This window comes from Xenopus laevis, chromosome 9_10S (genome assembly GCF_017654675.1).
Source record: "Xenopus laevis strain J_2021 chromosome 9_10S, Xenopus_laevis_v10.1, whole genome shotgun sequence".
NCBI classification, from domain to species: domain Eukaryota; kingdom Metazoa; phylum Chordata; class Amphibia; order Anura; family Pipidae; genus Xenopus; species Xenopus laevis.
This window is the reverse complement of record NC_054388.1, coordinates 60,468,075-60,483,949: the sequence shown is the minus strand read 5'-3', so window position 1 is coordinate 60,483,949 and position 15,875 is coordinate 60,468,075. Positions and strand designations below refer to the sequence as shown.

The following is a 15,875-nucleotide window of genomic DNA, read 5'->3' as shown; positions in this document are numbered from 1 at the left end:
GGAGGGTGGTTCAGACGGGTCAAGGACAGCAGAGGTAGAGCAGTAAGATGCTGGACCAGAAGGAGGGTGGCTTTTAGTTTGCCTGTTGCCTTTGAGGTGTTGCTCCCAAAGTGCTTTGTGCTTGCCGTTCATGTGCCTTCGCATAGAAGTTGTACCTATGTGGCTGTTGGGCTTCCCAAGACTCAGTTTCTGACTGCACTCATTGCAAATTACAACGCTTTTGTCAGAGGCAGACAGATTAAAAAAATCCCACACTGCTGACCTTTTTGAAGCTGGCAATCTGGCGGTAACAGTAGAAGTTGGCGGCGTTGGCGGCAATGGCGGGTGCGTTGGCCGGCTGACCACAGGTGCCGATACATGTTGTTGCCCTACTGTTCCCTGCGAGCTGTCCTCCCTGCTTCTTCTAAGTCTTATTCTCCTCCTGCCTCTCTGACTCTCCGTCTCTCCATCTGAACTATCCTCCTCTTGCTCTCTTCTACTGGGCACCCACAAAACATCAATCTCCTCATCATCATTCTCCTCAGATGCATCAATTTCTTCTAACAGCTCACAGAAGGAAGCAGCAGCGGGGACCTCCTCGTCATCACTCATTATGTCCATCTCTGTTGTGTTCTCTGCCAGAATTAAATCTGGTGTAACGTCCTCATCTCCTTCATCTTCTTCTGCCAATAATGGTTGCGCATCACTCAGTTCAAGAAACTCATGTGAAAATAACTCCTCTGACTCCAGTGAAGAAGGGGCGCCGGTGGTGGAGGAAGTGTTACGTGGGGTGCCCATAGCAGTGGAGGATGAGGATGTTGTGGTAAAGTTAGAAACGGTAGAGGATGGGGTGTGCTGTGTAAGCCAGTCAACTACCTCTTCAGCATTTTGGGAGTTCTGGGTCATTGCCTTTTTAAAACTGGGCAATTTCCTAGGGCCACAGGATAGCATAGCAGCACGGCCCCTAGTGCCTCTGCGTGGCGGCCTGCCTTTGCCTGGCATTATTTTTAAAACAAAAACAACAACAACTCAGGTGGTGTTTCTGGAGACGGTATTATTATTGATATTTAGACAGAATGTGAAAAAGCTCACACAGCTAAGTGGCAGTGGTTTGAAAATGAAGAACACACTGGGCAAATAATGCCTACAAGGTCAACGTATACACTACAGCAGTGGTGGATACGGAATATATTATTGCTGCTTGAAAAACGTCACTCAGGTGGTGTTTCTGGAGACGGTATTATTATTGATATTTAGACAGAATGTGAACAAGCTCACACAGCTAGATGGCAGTGGTTTGAAAATGAAGAACACACTGGGCAAATAATGCCTACAAGGTCAACGTATACACTACAGCAGTGGTGGATACGTAATATATTATTGCTGCTTGAAAAACGTCACTCAGGTGGTGTTTCTGGAGACGGTATTATTATTGATATTTAGACAGAATGTGAAAAAGCTCACACAGCTAAGTGGCAGTGGTTTGAAAACGAAGAACACACTGGGCAAATAATGCCTACAAGGTCAACGTATACACTACAGCAGTGGTGGATACGGAATATATTATTGCTGCTTGAAAAACGTCACTCAGGTGGTGTTTCTGGAGACGGTATTATTATTGATATTTAGACAGAATGTGAACAAGCTCACACAGCTAGATGGCAGTGGTTTGAAAATGAAGAACACACTGGGCAAATAATGCCTACAAGGTCAACGTATACACTACAGCAGTGGTGGATACGGAATATATTATTGCTGCTTGAAAAACGTCACTCAGGTGGTGTTTCTGGAGACGGTATTATTATTGATATTTAGACAGAATGTGAAAAAGCTCACACAGCTAAGTGGCAGTGGTTTGAAAATGAAGAACACACTGGGCAAATAATGCCTACAAGTCAACGTATACACTACAGCAGTGGTGGATACGGAATATATTATTGCTGCTTGAAAAACGTCACTCAGGTGGTGTTTCTGGAGACGGTATTATTATTGATATTTAGACAGAATGTGAAAAAGCTCACACAGCTAAGTGGCAGTGGTTTGAAAATGAAGAACACACTGGGCAAATAATGCCTGCAAGGTCAACGTATACACTACAGCAGTGGTGGATACGGAATATATTATTGCTGCTTGAAAAACGTCACTCAGGTGGTGTTTCTGGAGACGGTATTATTATTGATATTTAGACAGAATGTGAAAAAGCTCACACAGCTAAGTGGCAGTGGTTTGAAAATGAAGAACACACTGGGCAAATAATGCCTACAAGGTCAACGTATACACTACAGCAGTGGTGGATACGGAATATATTATTGCTGCTTGAAAAACGTCACTCAGGTGGTGTTTCTGGAGACGGTATTATTATTGATATTTAGACAGAATGTGAAAAAGCTCACACAGCTAGATGGCAGTTGTTTGAAGAACACACTAGGCAAATAATGCCTGCAAGGTCAACGTATACACTACAGCAGTGGTGGATACGGAATATATTATTGCTGCTTGAAAAACGTCACTCAGGTGGTGTTTCTGGAGACGGTATTATTATTGATATTTAGACAGAATGTGAAAAAGCTCACACAGCTAGATGGCCACTGGGCAAATAATGCCTGCAAGTGCACTACTATTGGTGCACTACTATGAAGAACAGCAAACAGCACTGGACACCTTAAAGAACAGTAAGATATGTAAAATAAAAAAAAAAATTATATGTATATTAAAAAAAAAAAATATTCTCGGGTTGGTGCTGCTGAACTACTAGGAGCAGCACAGTAGCACACCAGTCCCACTCCCCAACACTGCTAGACTAATAGCACTTGGCTGTTAAAGTAGCAAAGTAAAAAAACAAATAAGAAAATAAAAGCAGTCCTTACAAGGACTATTGGGTTATTACAGCAGTCAGCAGATGAGATCAGAAGAGATCAGTGCCCACAGCAGGCAGCTACATACAGAGCACTGCAGTAGAAGGTAGATTACTAGCCAGCAAAGCTACCCTAAAATGTCCCTCAAATCCCTGCAGACTTCTGTCCCTCCAATACAGAGCAGTATCAAGTAGATTACTAGCCAGCAAACTTACTATCAACTGTCCCTCAAAGAAATCAGTGAAATCAGTAACAGCTCTCTCCCTACACTAGCTCTTGCAAGCACACACAGGCAGAATGAAAAAACGCTGCAGGGCTTCAGTTTATATATGGAAGGGGAGTGGTCCAGGGGGTGTGGGGGTGGTCCAGGAGGGAGAGCTTCCTGATTGGCTGCCATGTATCTGCTGGTCTGGGGTGAGAGGTCAAAAAAAAGCGCCAGGTAAGGCGAACCCAAAATGGCGAACGTCGCGCGACGTTCGCGAACATTCGGCGAGCGCGAACAGCCGATGTTCGCGCGAACAAGTTCGCCGGCGAACAGTCCGCGACATCCCTACTTCTCCCAAGCTGTCTCACTACAGCTCCACTAGATGCCCACTAACCTAGACCAAAACCCTCCTAATTCCCTAACTGTCGAACAGTCGCCTGAGCCTTTACCCAAAAATACTCACTTTTCGTGGGACAAAAGACTATAACCTGGCTATCTTTCACTCTTGTGAGCCATCTGGTCTGGCCCTTCGAAAGTTTATCTATATATATCTATATATATATATCTGTGTGTGTGTGTGTGATAATTATGCATGTGCCTGAGAGCTGCCATATTGATGTACAAAAGCAGCAGCAACAGCCAAAACAATGTCTGTTTCTGACCAACAGGGTATTGTCAGTGTTTTAAGACACGGATAATATAATTTGTTAAGCTATAAAATGATATGAATGTTTGTGGTTAGCTAGCCCCAAAACAAGTCAGTGATTTATGGCTCAGTTCCTTATTCTGTTTGAAAAAATATAATGGTCTGAAGTACAAAGCTATCTACAAATCTTTTTTACTTTCTGCAATGTGTTTTGGTTCTTTTCCGCAACACAGCTAAAAGCACTGATTGTTGCTGCTGTAAATAACCAGCCTCAAGAGTATGGTCAAATGAATGGAATCTGCCTTTGTACAGAAAAATACAATTTTTACCTTCAGGGGATACAGGCATAAGCTCGTCCACATTTGTTATAAGGAAAAATGAAATAAAGTCATTAATGTGCAAGGAATGTAAAAAATGTATAATGAGAAACTGCCTTCAATCTCAGTCTATCAAAGGAAGAGAAAATAAAGTTTTAAAAGAGAAAAATATATTTAGAAGTAAAGTTTGTATATTGAGAATACAGAAGAAGGAGACCATCTCCTCATTTAGACACTATGCATAAAGAATTGTGCTTCTAAATTTCCTCTATCATTGACTGCTCTATGAATAGAAATGTGCATGGGCAGTGGAGCAGAAATATAACAAAGTATAAGTGGCTGACTCAATTTGGGGGTCAGTCAACAGCCCTGTACCCCGGAAGCTGCAAGAAACTGCTGGGAGCTGGTGCAGAGGAAGCCACCATAAAAGGCTGAGGCCCTATTTTCATCAGGAAACCCTCCAGGGAGGCAGAATGGAAGGAGACCCTGCTGAATTTGAAAACTATGAGAGGTCTGTAGCTCAAACCCCACCAAGATGAGCTACAAGAGTCCATGGACTCAACAAACAACTTTGTTTGGAGTGCCAGAACCATTCAGCAGTCTATGATCTCCAATAAGACAGTGCTTACTTACAAACTGGGGGACGTATAATCATATCATAACAGTTGCTTTAGCCAAGAAACCCTTTCTCCGGACTAATAAAATTTGTTTACAAAGGATCCTTAATAACCAAATGATTCTGATGAATCCAAATTTACTTTAGAATTTTAATTAGGAAGTAACTGACAATAAAATCAACATAAACCTTTAAAAATATGAATGACAACATTGCCCATATTTTCATTTGTAATTCATATAGTCTACAGATCTTTCTTTTTTTGTAGTTTCATGTAGCAAACAATGAAGTCTTGATAGACATTGATGAAAATAGATTTTGAATCATTCGATAGACTTAGATCATAAAACAAGTCCTAAACAGATTTAATAGTCAGGAGTCCTGCCTAATTGCCATTCAGTCATTGATATATCTGCCTCATTGTCTTTAACATTAGTGGCATTATAACTGCTGTTCCCATCAGGAAATAGCCTGGTTATTTATTCTACAACATGAAATTCTCCATCCGTACATAGACCTCAAAAAAGAGCATTGTATAACCCAGAAGTACCAAATTACCTTAATCCATGCATAATGGCTAGTGGAAAGGATAGTTTCATATTAGATATGGAAGAGTATTACAGGCAGTACAATATGAGCAACTAGGCCAGCATTCATAATAAAGCAATAATGAGAAACAGCATCCAAACTGGAACAATGGAATCTTATGGATTCGGTCTAGAAGAGGATGTTAAGGGTATGTAGTATCACTTTCCAATAATGGAAATCTATTTGTCTTGGCCACAGAGGTATCATTGGTATCAAGTTAAACAGGAAATCCTGTAATACAATTCATGTTGACTCATGTAACTGGATCAATAATTCAAACGTCTTTCTCAAAAATAAAAATGAAAATCTTGAAACATAAGCAATCAGTATAAACAATGAGATTCGTGCCTGCTGCTAAGCAGTGTTGTAGCTTAATATTTTCTCATATAAATACAGGATCCAACAGCCTTATCATAATCGAGGTGTCCTCTGGAACTAAATAAAGATAATTACTTTTTTATATATTCAACAGTACCGTGGCAATGGGTTATTTACAAATACAAGTGCCGTTTGCAAAATGCAATTTCAGGTCCAAATCTCTATATCATTTACCCATAATGCAACATTTTCCCCACAATTCAAGGTCTGAAGAGTCAAAAAGGATGCAGTCTTGTTTTGGAGCAAATCAGAGAGTTGCATCTAGCACAGGTGCAGCATTCATAAGAAAAGATAGGGTGGTCCCGCTGGCAATCATGTGGCAGTGCCAGAGCCTTTGGACCTTAAAGAATTGCTTTTATATGTACTTTTCATTTCAGAACACCCACAAGCTGAAGCACTAAAGAAAACCCAGCAAATATACAAGGAAAAAATACAATGCTAATGGTGCCTTGGTCAGCAATGAACCTAAGACATTAGCACCACAAAACATTAACCAACATTCCAACCACCATGTCCCAGAGTCTTTTTTTGACACTAAAAATCTGAGAGGGTGAGGCAAGTACAATTTGAGCCACAGTAACAAAATGGCAGACTCTTTGCCTGACTGCAGATGCATTGAACTTTTTCCTTCTGTGCATAGTAATCACCACCACTTCAAAAGAGGCAGGTATTGCTCTACAGAGTTTACAGAATAGTACATAGTGCTTCGCAAGGACACCATCCCAAGTTTGCATCTAAACTCAGCTTCTATTTACTGGCTTGCGGGCGCCATGTCTTTTGTGCAAACAGAACACTGATGCTGCAAGTCACTGATAGATTTCATTTAATCTAACTGGCGGATTCCAGTTGACAAACAGCATGGCTGGGATGTATACAGCATTTCATTTCTGGAAAAGACTTGTTAAGCATTCGTTTGTGACACAGTTTGTGTCTACGTATATCAATTGCAGTTGGGTACAGGTTTCATCTTTACGCACACACATTTCCATGCACCGTGATCCCAATAATTTGCATATACCTGTATATATATTTTTTTTTTCCACTTACCCTTCCAACCTTACATCGGGAAGACTTCGGTTTAATGCAATGAGGTCACTGGCCATCAGGTTGAACTGATTGATTTTGAACAACTCCTTCATTTTCTCCTGATCATCTTTTGGAATAATGACAGCTTTCCCAAGTTCCCCTGGTCCTTCGGGACTTCTTGAAATCACAGCTAAAACAACACAAATTAAACGTAAGAAAAAACATTTTTCATTACTTGTCATTTTAAAGATTTTATCAGTCAGATTTAAAACATCTTAGGGAGAGCATTACAGTTAGATCTGAAGGCAGGTACCAAGCTGCCTCTATAGTCTACACTGTAATCAATGTAGCAGATGCAGCGTTATTTCCTAAACAATACAGAGAAAGCTTGAAAAGAAAAGGAAACAGTGCTATGTTGGTGTGGTATATCATTGAAGAGGGAAATGTGCAACCAGGGGTTTGGCCAGAATGCCCTAAATTTTCAAATGAAACCTTGGAAATTATGTAATTAAAAGGCAAAATATATTCTTTATCATTAGACAAGCCTTATGTTACTTAATTTACCTATATATAAATGTATTAATGAACATATGGACACTGTGTTGATTATTCTGCACTGGGCTTAGGGTATTGTAGATAGCATTCTCTGTTTTATTCAGCCAGAAACCAGAGTTCTGGAAATAATGATCTAAAGTAATGTTGGCAGCAAGGACAGTGGGCACACATCTGGGAATGTGATGTGGTCTCCACGATATAGACTTTGCGTGCAACACAATAATGATCAAGTAGACCCATGGCTAACCAGTCTATGAAAACTTCTGTGCAGGTGAAACCACAGACCCCGGGGAAATGACTTTGTATCACTTAAGAGCGAATATACTGTGAATTTAGAGCAAATTCTATTTGAAGCATACATATAAATCTTCTGGTGCATGTAGAGAAAACAGAGCAATAGTGAGAATAAATTCTTTGCTTTAGACTTACTTTGTATTTACTAGGGCATATTGTAATGTCGGCTGATCTATATGTAATCAGGCTACGCTTCCAGATCACGTGTACTTATGAATGCTGATGAAGAAGGCTGTGTGCCATCAAAGATTATGCAACAGTATATATCTTGCTTTGTCTACACTTTCTGTTGCGCAGTTCGAAACACATTAATTCCAATACTTGCTGGTTCTGTGAAAGTACTGTATATTTGGCAAAATTATATTACATTACGATAACTGAAGGATATTTTCAATATTTATACAAGGTATTTTCAGTCTGCTACTGAGATGCACACCTAGAATAGTCTAGAATAGTCTATCTAGTATAGGTCAATCTATACTAGATAGACTATTCTATCTAGTATAGATTGTATAGGTCAATCTAAAAAAATCTTCATAGTCACAACTAGAATAGTCAAGATCCAGAATATTCCAAGATATGTACAGATGTACAAATAAGAAATTGGAATGAGGGTATTCCTCAGACAGTTCCAGAATACAATGGACAATTATTCCTCTCTGTGCCATGATATGTCAAGAGATTGTGATGCTTTCTTGGGACAGGGTGAACCACAATGTCAAAAGGAGGCTAGGGACACACAACAGAGACACATGGAAAGTTTTGGAGCAGTTTCTTTGCTTTAATTTGACCTACAGAAGTAGTGATTGGTTGTAATTGAGAGGTACCTAATATATTAATTGAAGCAGTTGTTGTATGTATGTTTAGTTTTCTTTTGCATCATTTTTACTACAGTACCTTCTTTAATGGTGTCTCTGGCTTAGCTTGCAGTTTCAACTTTGCCAATGCTGCCATCGACTCACTGGCATGCTGCCTATAAGCTCCTTATCATCTCCTGCAGGCCACCTTATGTTTAAAGTCAATTTAAAAAAGACTCATTGTAGCAAGGATAATTACCTTTAGTTTTTTATAGCCTGTACAGAGAAAGATAAAATCCATGCAAGCCACGTTATACCTTGAAATTTATAGAAAATGTGGGAGAATATAGCCAACCTTTAACATCTGTAATAGCAGGGTAACAGGCCAGCTGTAATATCATCTTCTAAACATTTCTTTTTTAGAGAGACTCACCATGTGAAAGAGGAGGCTCAGGTGCTCTGCCCCAAGCCTTCAGCATAAGGGAGCGGACATCACTGTATTGTTTGTAGGGTAGGCATTCAAAAGGCAATCCTCAGGGCAGTTGAAGTAAAAACAGGTCTTTATAATAGTACAAGTGTGGATAACAGCCTTACACATTTCATGTTCTCACAACACTTAATCATGAGCCTATGGGGCAAATTCACTAACCTCCGAAAATTCGCTAGCTACGGCCTCGCTCACAGCACAACACTTCGCAAGGCGTAGATTCACCATGACAACACTAATTCACTAAAATTCGAAGTTGCGTCCAGGGCGCCGAATGCTGGCAAAGTTGCGCTAGCGTTACTGCGCCAAGCAAAGCGAAGTTGTGCTAGCATTGCCTAAATTGCAAATAGCGGGAAGTTAAAGTTCAATGGACCTATATGTTGCAGCAAATACAAGCTCAGGAAACCTTAATAAAATAAATAAAGTTGTTATAATGCCCTACACATGAGCCCAGTGTATAGTTTATGTGCCATATGTTAGGAAATGTAGGGGAGAAGCCAGTTACCCCCCCCAAAAAAAGTACACTCTTTTGCAGCCTATCACCCTGAAAAAAGGAAAAGACGCTAGCGTTTTTTGGGACTTAGAAAAATGTTCAACTATTTTTTGAGGAACTCCTATCTACTCTATTGCACTTCGCCTGGTCTTAGGTGGCGAAGGCAAGTCTAGCACAAGAGGTAACGTTTAACATCATAGTGAATTTGCGTAGTTATGTCCATTCACCAGAGCACAAATTTACCTGGCGTGAGGGAGCGAAGTACCGCTAGAGTCTGTTTCCTTCGCAAGCGAAGATATGCCGATGACCATTAGTAAATCTGCGATGTTCCGAAATGACGTCACGCTGGAAAATTTTCACCAGTGTTAGTCACTTCGCCCTTAAGTAAATTTGCCCCTATGATTTAAGTGTTGTGAGAACACAAAACGCGTAAGGCTGTTGTCCACACTTGTACTTCAATATTCATTGCCAATACATCAAACAATAACATTCTTGTTAGGCTTTACATAGGCATCTTCTAATTGTAACAGTACTCACAGGTAAGTTTAGTCCTTATTTGATCTTCATGGAGCTGATCTTTGCCATTTTGGCTATTCTTCTATCCATTCAAATGGTAGTTTTCCATTTTCTTCCACATCTCTCAGGTTTTGTTTGCAATTTTAAAGCATTTGAAATCATTTTAGTGGAGCAGCCTCTCATTTTCTGCACTTCTTTATATGTTTTCCCCTCTCAATCAACTTTTTTGTTCTTCCGAACAATGTCTGAAATGACCCATTTTTCAGAGAGAAAGGCACTATAACCAGCAACATTTGTTGCCTAATTGACACCTGTTTTTTCAAGGAATGAGTGACCTCACTAATTGAACTCCATACTGCTATTATTTTGAACAAGCCTCAATTAACATTCAATACCACAGAATCAGCAGCATGCATGTCATGACTGTTGGGTCTGTTGGGTTTCTAATACTCTTTTACACCTACTAGTAAATTATTTGCCATGTAGAAATATAATTTTTATCAAAAATAGTGATTGATCAAGTTAGTGATGTCGGACTGCTATTATTCTGAACACAACCTGTAATAGAAGCCTTCCAAGAACATCAGAGGTTCTTCAAGTAGCAAAGGGAGTACCTACTCGGTTTGGAAAAAGAGTTGGACAGAACAGTGTCTACATACTTTAGCCCATATACTGTACTAATAATAATGGCTTCTACGGATAATACGGAGTGATATGAAAGTTTTCAAGATGAATAAACCCTGCACATGAAGAAATATGTTATTATTATAAAGAGGGTGCCCTATGGCTGATCTATATTACACATCCCAAAAGTAACCAGTGCATTTTGGCCATTTGCTGATTGAAACTTTGCTATGATGCTATCATTATCATCATATTGTTTGGATTTACTGGCATTTCTTTTAGATGGAAAGAACACTTTATCATGCAGATTGCATTGTGCGTATCTTTTAATTAGAGTAGCACTTGCCTAGCTGATTAATAGACCGGGCCTTTGGACTTCTGTAATGTTTTGTTAAGTGGATCACTACAGGAAATCTTTGTCTCCTTCACTGTTAATGATCTGAAAGGTCACTTCCTCCAAAAGAAGGCAAGATGCACCATCTGTTAGTGAGATGCATTGTCAGAAGACAAAGGGGAAGGTGCTTCAAAGGATTTCAGCCAACATTTACTTCCCTGTTTTCAGAATATTAAAAGATAGAAGATTCATAAATATATATATATATATATATATATAGAGGCACAAGAAATTATTCCTGCTATTGTTCCCTCGGTGGATACTAGATATGAAATATCTCATAATCATAATATTACATTTTGGACAAATTTGGATAAACTCTTCTTGTGATCCAAATATTTTATTTATGAAACCTGTAGTTTAAAACTGTAATTGTTTCTTTTAAAACTTTTAAAAACCAAAATATGAGTCTCCGTGCTTTTTATTTATTTTTGTATTTATATAGCACCAAACTCACATCAGTCCCTGCCGCAGTGGAGCTTAAAATCTAAGGTCACTATCACATGCACACATATACAATATTATAAGAATCCAATTAACTTGCCTGTATGTGGGTTTTTTTGGAACATTGGAGGAAACCAATCACAAATTTCTTGCAGACAGTGCCCTGACTGTAGTCCAAGTGAGGCGAGGCAGAAGTAATACTCAATAAACCTCTCCATTATTCTTTGTGCCAGGTGCAGATTGCAACAAGATTCCATTGATTTTTAAATGAGAACTAACCACTGCACTTTGTGCCCCTTTAAACTTGCCATAGAGGCACAGATAGAATCGTACATAATTTTGTTTGATTTTTGGGCCATACAATGCGTATTTTGATGTTCTACCTCTGGATGCCGGTATTTAGGGCACTTGCCATCAAAATGACACATACTCCTAATTCTGTAAGTGCCAGCTTGAAAAGGAGGTAGATCCCGAGTTGCACTGTGTCACATATGCATGCAATACGGAACAGGAGGAGGGATAAATGCAGAGGTGCAAAGTGCAACTATACAGAAGAGCAAGGAGTGGCTTTGGACACAAGTATCTCTAATGAATGGCTTCAGTTTGGGAAACAACTGTGTCCAATTTAGTGTGACCGCAGTTACAGTCATAAATGGGCCTTTCTAATATCTTAGCAAAGCCAGACCCAGATTGTTATCTTACAATTGCCTCATGATCACCTTTGCTCTCAGTAAATAGCAATACCATTATCGCATTGGCAAATGTCTCTCTCCAAATTCTACACAATGAATTCTTAATCTTTCAGATGTACGTCAAGAAATGATTACTGAAAGACATATAAAAACTGAGTGGCTTGGGGAATAATGACAACGTTTCAAACGATAATTTTCCCTAGCTGTAATGAGTACTTGGGCTTCTGAAACTAGCAATCAGATGAAAGCACTTGGTTTAACAAATTTATTATAACAAGAAAAAAAGTTTTCCTTAAATAAGCAATCAAAGCTAAACCCAGTCTGTAGTGAGTGACAGTGGCCAGTCCAGCCCATGGCATCAATGGGTAATTTTAGTCTGTCTGAATGTATTTAACAAGGGATCGGACATTCAAATGTTTCTACAGTGATAGAAGTCCTTATTATTCCCCATAGCCACCAATATAAAGTTCTAAAAATACACATTTTGTCCAAAAATCCCACATTTCACATAAGATGCAATGATGGACAGCTGGAAGTAAATTTGGAAGTTCTGAAAACCATGCTAACACATAACCCAATATGTGCCATTGCACTACATGCTATTATCATGGGTAAATAACGTAAAAACACACATAGCCCCATATACTGTATAATAAAAGGCAATACATTTGCCCAGGAGCAGTAATCCATAGCAACCAATCAGCAGATAAGATTTACTGGTCACCATAAGCAAACACCTTTTGGTTTGTTTACTGCACCTGGGCAAACGTTGTACTTTTTATTATATATGGAATACTGACCGGCATGAATGGACCTGCATGAATATCCTGATAACAGGAATATATTGAGTTTAACATATTTTATTGAGGAAAGACTCTAGTGAGTCATTAACCTGGGGTAAGATATCTCTTTCTTAAATATGTATTGAATTAGAGGATCGGTAACAATCCAAAGGGGACTATTACACTAGTAGGTCTCCCCAGCAGCCAAAATGATAAGCTACTGTCCCTCCTGACTGAACAACTTCCAGGCAGTCTTGCTAGACAGCTGCTGATGTCACACCAAGCAATGAACATAAAATAATTAGTTGAGTTTAGATATCAGAAGACTACTGAGGGATAGGAGGAAGCATAGTGGTGTAGTGGTTTGCACTGTTGCCTTGTATCACTGGAGTTCTTTATTCCATCCAAGGCACCAGGCCCGGACTGGCAATCTGTGGATTCGGGCAAATGCCAGAGGGGCTGCTATAAGGTCCCATAGAAAGTCAGTTTTTAGTGGGCTGGTGGGGGCTGTTGGGCCTGTGTGTACCTGAAAACCTATTCCAGACCTGCAAGGCACTACCTGCAAAGCGTTTGTATGTGCTTACCTCTTGTGTCTTTCCTTACGCCTCTCTACAGCTCACCGTGGTGTGTATGTGACAGGGATTCAGCCTGCAACAGTAGGGGTCATTAAAGAAGCAGACTGCAGAGTGGAAAGACTGTTATCAACCATTTTTTTGCAGAATGACTGCAGGTCTCTTGGTTCCATTTTGGAGCACAGACACATGTGCCTAGCCCCATGGTAAGAGTGCTGTCTAGGCTAGCAAGTGCTTGTTAATTAAGCACTAAACAGTGCCCTCATTAGATGGTTACACCAGCAGCTATAAAGCAAACAGAACAGAGCCCACGCACTCTGTAAAACCATGGGTGGGTAGTTGATTTACTGGAAGCACCTACTACAGTCAAGTTAATTTTTCATGGTAATTAGTCCCTTCTTCAACTGTGTTTCATGTGTTCATAGACATAATGGGAGGAGATTGGGCTGTAAGAAAGTTGTTTTAAATGCCGACCTCTCTTTCCTTCTGCCCCGAGGCAACATTAGTAATATTAATATATTTATTTTCAATTGAGCACGGTTATTAGACATTTTTGCAGCACAATCCCTTTCGACTGAATTCTTTGCTGAAACTATCCATAGCTGAGTATTTCCAATTGAAATTAGGTTTTCAGACATTTTTACAAGCTCTTATTTTACCAACACGCATAACAAATGTAATCACTGAATCATCATCTAATTCTCTTATGACCTAATTTCCCTAATTTATGCAGAATATAATGGTCTGGGAATGAGAGGGATTTTTAACCTCCCACAGTGACTCTCTAGAATCCAACTGGAGGAAATTAAAGCATATTAATAATCCATGCGTCGTGTGCACTTCTAAAAAAAAAAGATGTATTTTTATTATGATTATTGAAGCATTTTATAACTTTAACCATATAAAACGGTTAAGAAATACGGTAAATATGTTTTTTGTGTGTGTGTATAACAGCAGATGAGTCCCATGACCTATTTCAAAGAAATATTGGCTCTTGCTATCCTCTTATAACACTGCTCCCCCCATCCCCCAGCTTATTTATGCAGAGTATAATGGAAGCATGCAATCGCTACATTGCAGCAAATAACATGGATTAAACATGATTGTCTTATGCATCTGCTCAGATAATTTGCTCTATTTACAGAATGTAAGCAGGCTATGTAACAAGATTAACCAGTCAGCTGGGATCAGATTTCAGGCTCAAGACTAGAAGCATCATTGTTCAGATACGATGCCTACTCTGCTGCCATGCTGCTCCCCTGCTACGGGCTCAGAAAAACCCACATGCAATAAATGACTTGTGGGCATCAATCAGCACCGTTAAATATTCATACAGACAATTACTTACAAATTCCATTGCATGACACTCTGTGCTGTCGGATGTTAATATGAATGTTCATTTTTAATTCTCTTTAAATTGTCTTCAGTATCTTCCGGAGGTATTTCATCAAGTAGCCATGACTACGTGGCAGTGCAGCTCATTATATAATAACAAAGCCATGAATTTATGACCTTACGAAATGAAATGCCACCTAAGCAAGAATTTTTATATAATATTGATCAGCTTTTTTTAACTTGTTGGAAACTATTTAAGGAAATGCTAGTGCTACATGCACCATGCATGTTCTTCCTTCTGGCCACAAAACAGCAGTCTTTCAGTGCTTTATTCATGGGCAGAGACAAGCGGGTCCCATCTCAGCGTGAGTACCTGACCTCCCAATATGGTGGAGCTCTGCAATATCACAGTATGACTCTGCCAGGCAGATTTTTTAAACAGGTGCATTGCTTAAAGTCCCAGAATAATAGGTGACTTGGGCAGGATAGGATTGTTTGGCTAAATACAGGGTAATTTGATGGCAGCCTTTTACTGGGATCCCAGATACAATTGCACTAAGAGTGCAAAATCTGCTTAGGGCACAGTCAAATGTATTTGCATCTATGGTCTATTTGCACCATCAGCTTCAGTGAACACAAGGTGGCCCTGTCCTTACTGCCTGTCATAGAGCAAACAAAGCTCCATTGCAGCCTACTCCCACCTGCACTCTGGATGGCACTCTTAGGGGCCAATTCATTAACTTCGAGTGAAGGAATAAAAAAAGATTCCAATTTCGAAGTGTTTTTTTGGCTACTTTGACCATCGAATGGGCTACTTCGACTACGACTTCGAATTGAAGAATTCAAACTAAAAATCGTTCGACTATTCGACCATTCGATAGTCAAAGTACTGTCTCTTTAAGAAAAAACTTCGACCCCCTAGTTCGCCACCTAAAAGCTACCAGACCCAATGTTAGCCTATGGGGAAGGTCCCCATAGGCTTGGCTAAGTTTTTTCCTTCGATCGTTGGATTAAAATCCTTCGAATCGTTCGATTCGAAGGAGTTAATCGTTCGATCGAATGATTATTCCTTCGATCATTCGATCAAAGTATTTGCGCAAAATCCTTCGACTTCGATATTCGAAGTTGAAGGATTTTCATTCCCAGTCGAATATCGAGGGTTAATTAACCCTCGATATTCGACCCTTGATGAATTTGCCCCTTAGAGTTAGGTAACAGGTAAGGGTTGGTGGGGGTGCTTACATTCCAACCTCTCATGAAAACAAAGCTGTTGAACACAG

The 15,875-nt window shown here is 39.7% G+C and overlaps 1 protein-coding gene across 4 annotated transcripts in view; it reads right to left on the bottom strand.

Moving 5' to 3' along the window:
* The window catches only part of galnt13.S (polypeptide N-acetylgalactosaminyltransferase 13 S homeolog), a 170,924-nt gene that overhangs the window by 121,373 nt on the left and 33,676 nt on the right, over nt 1-15,875 (bottom strand). For all 4 annotated transcript variants that reach the window (XM_041577760.1, XM_041577761.1, XM_041577762.1 and 1 more), the window contains 1 exon segment: nt 6,632-6,800. In XM_041577760.1, coding sequence (XP_041433694.1) covers nt 6,632-6,800 — 169 coding nt within the window.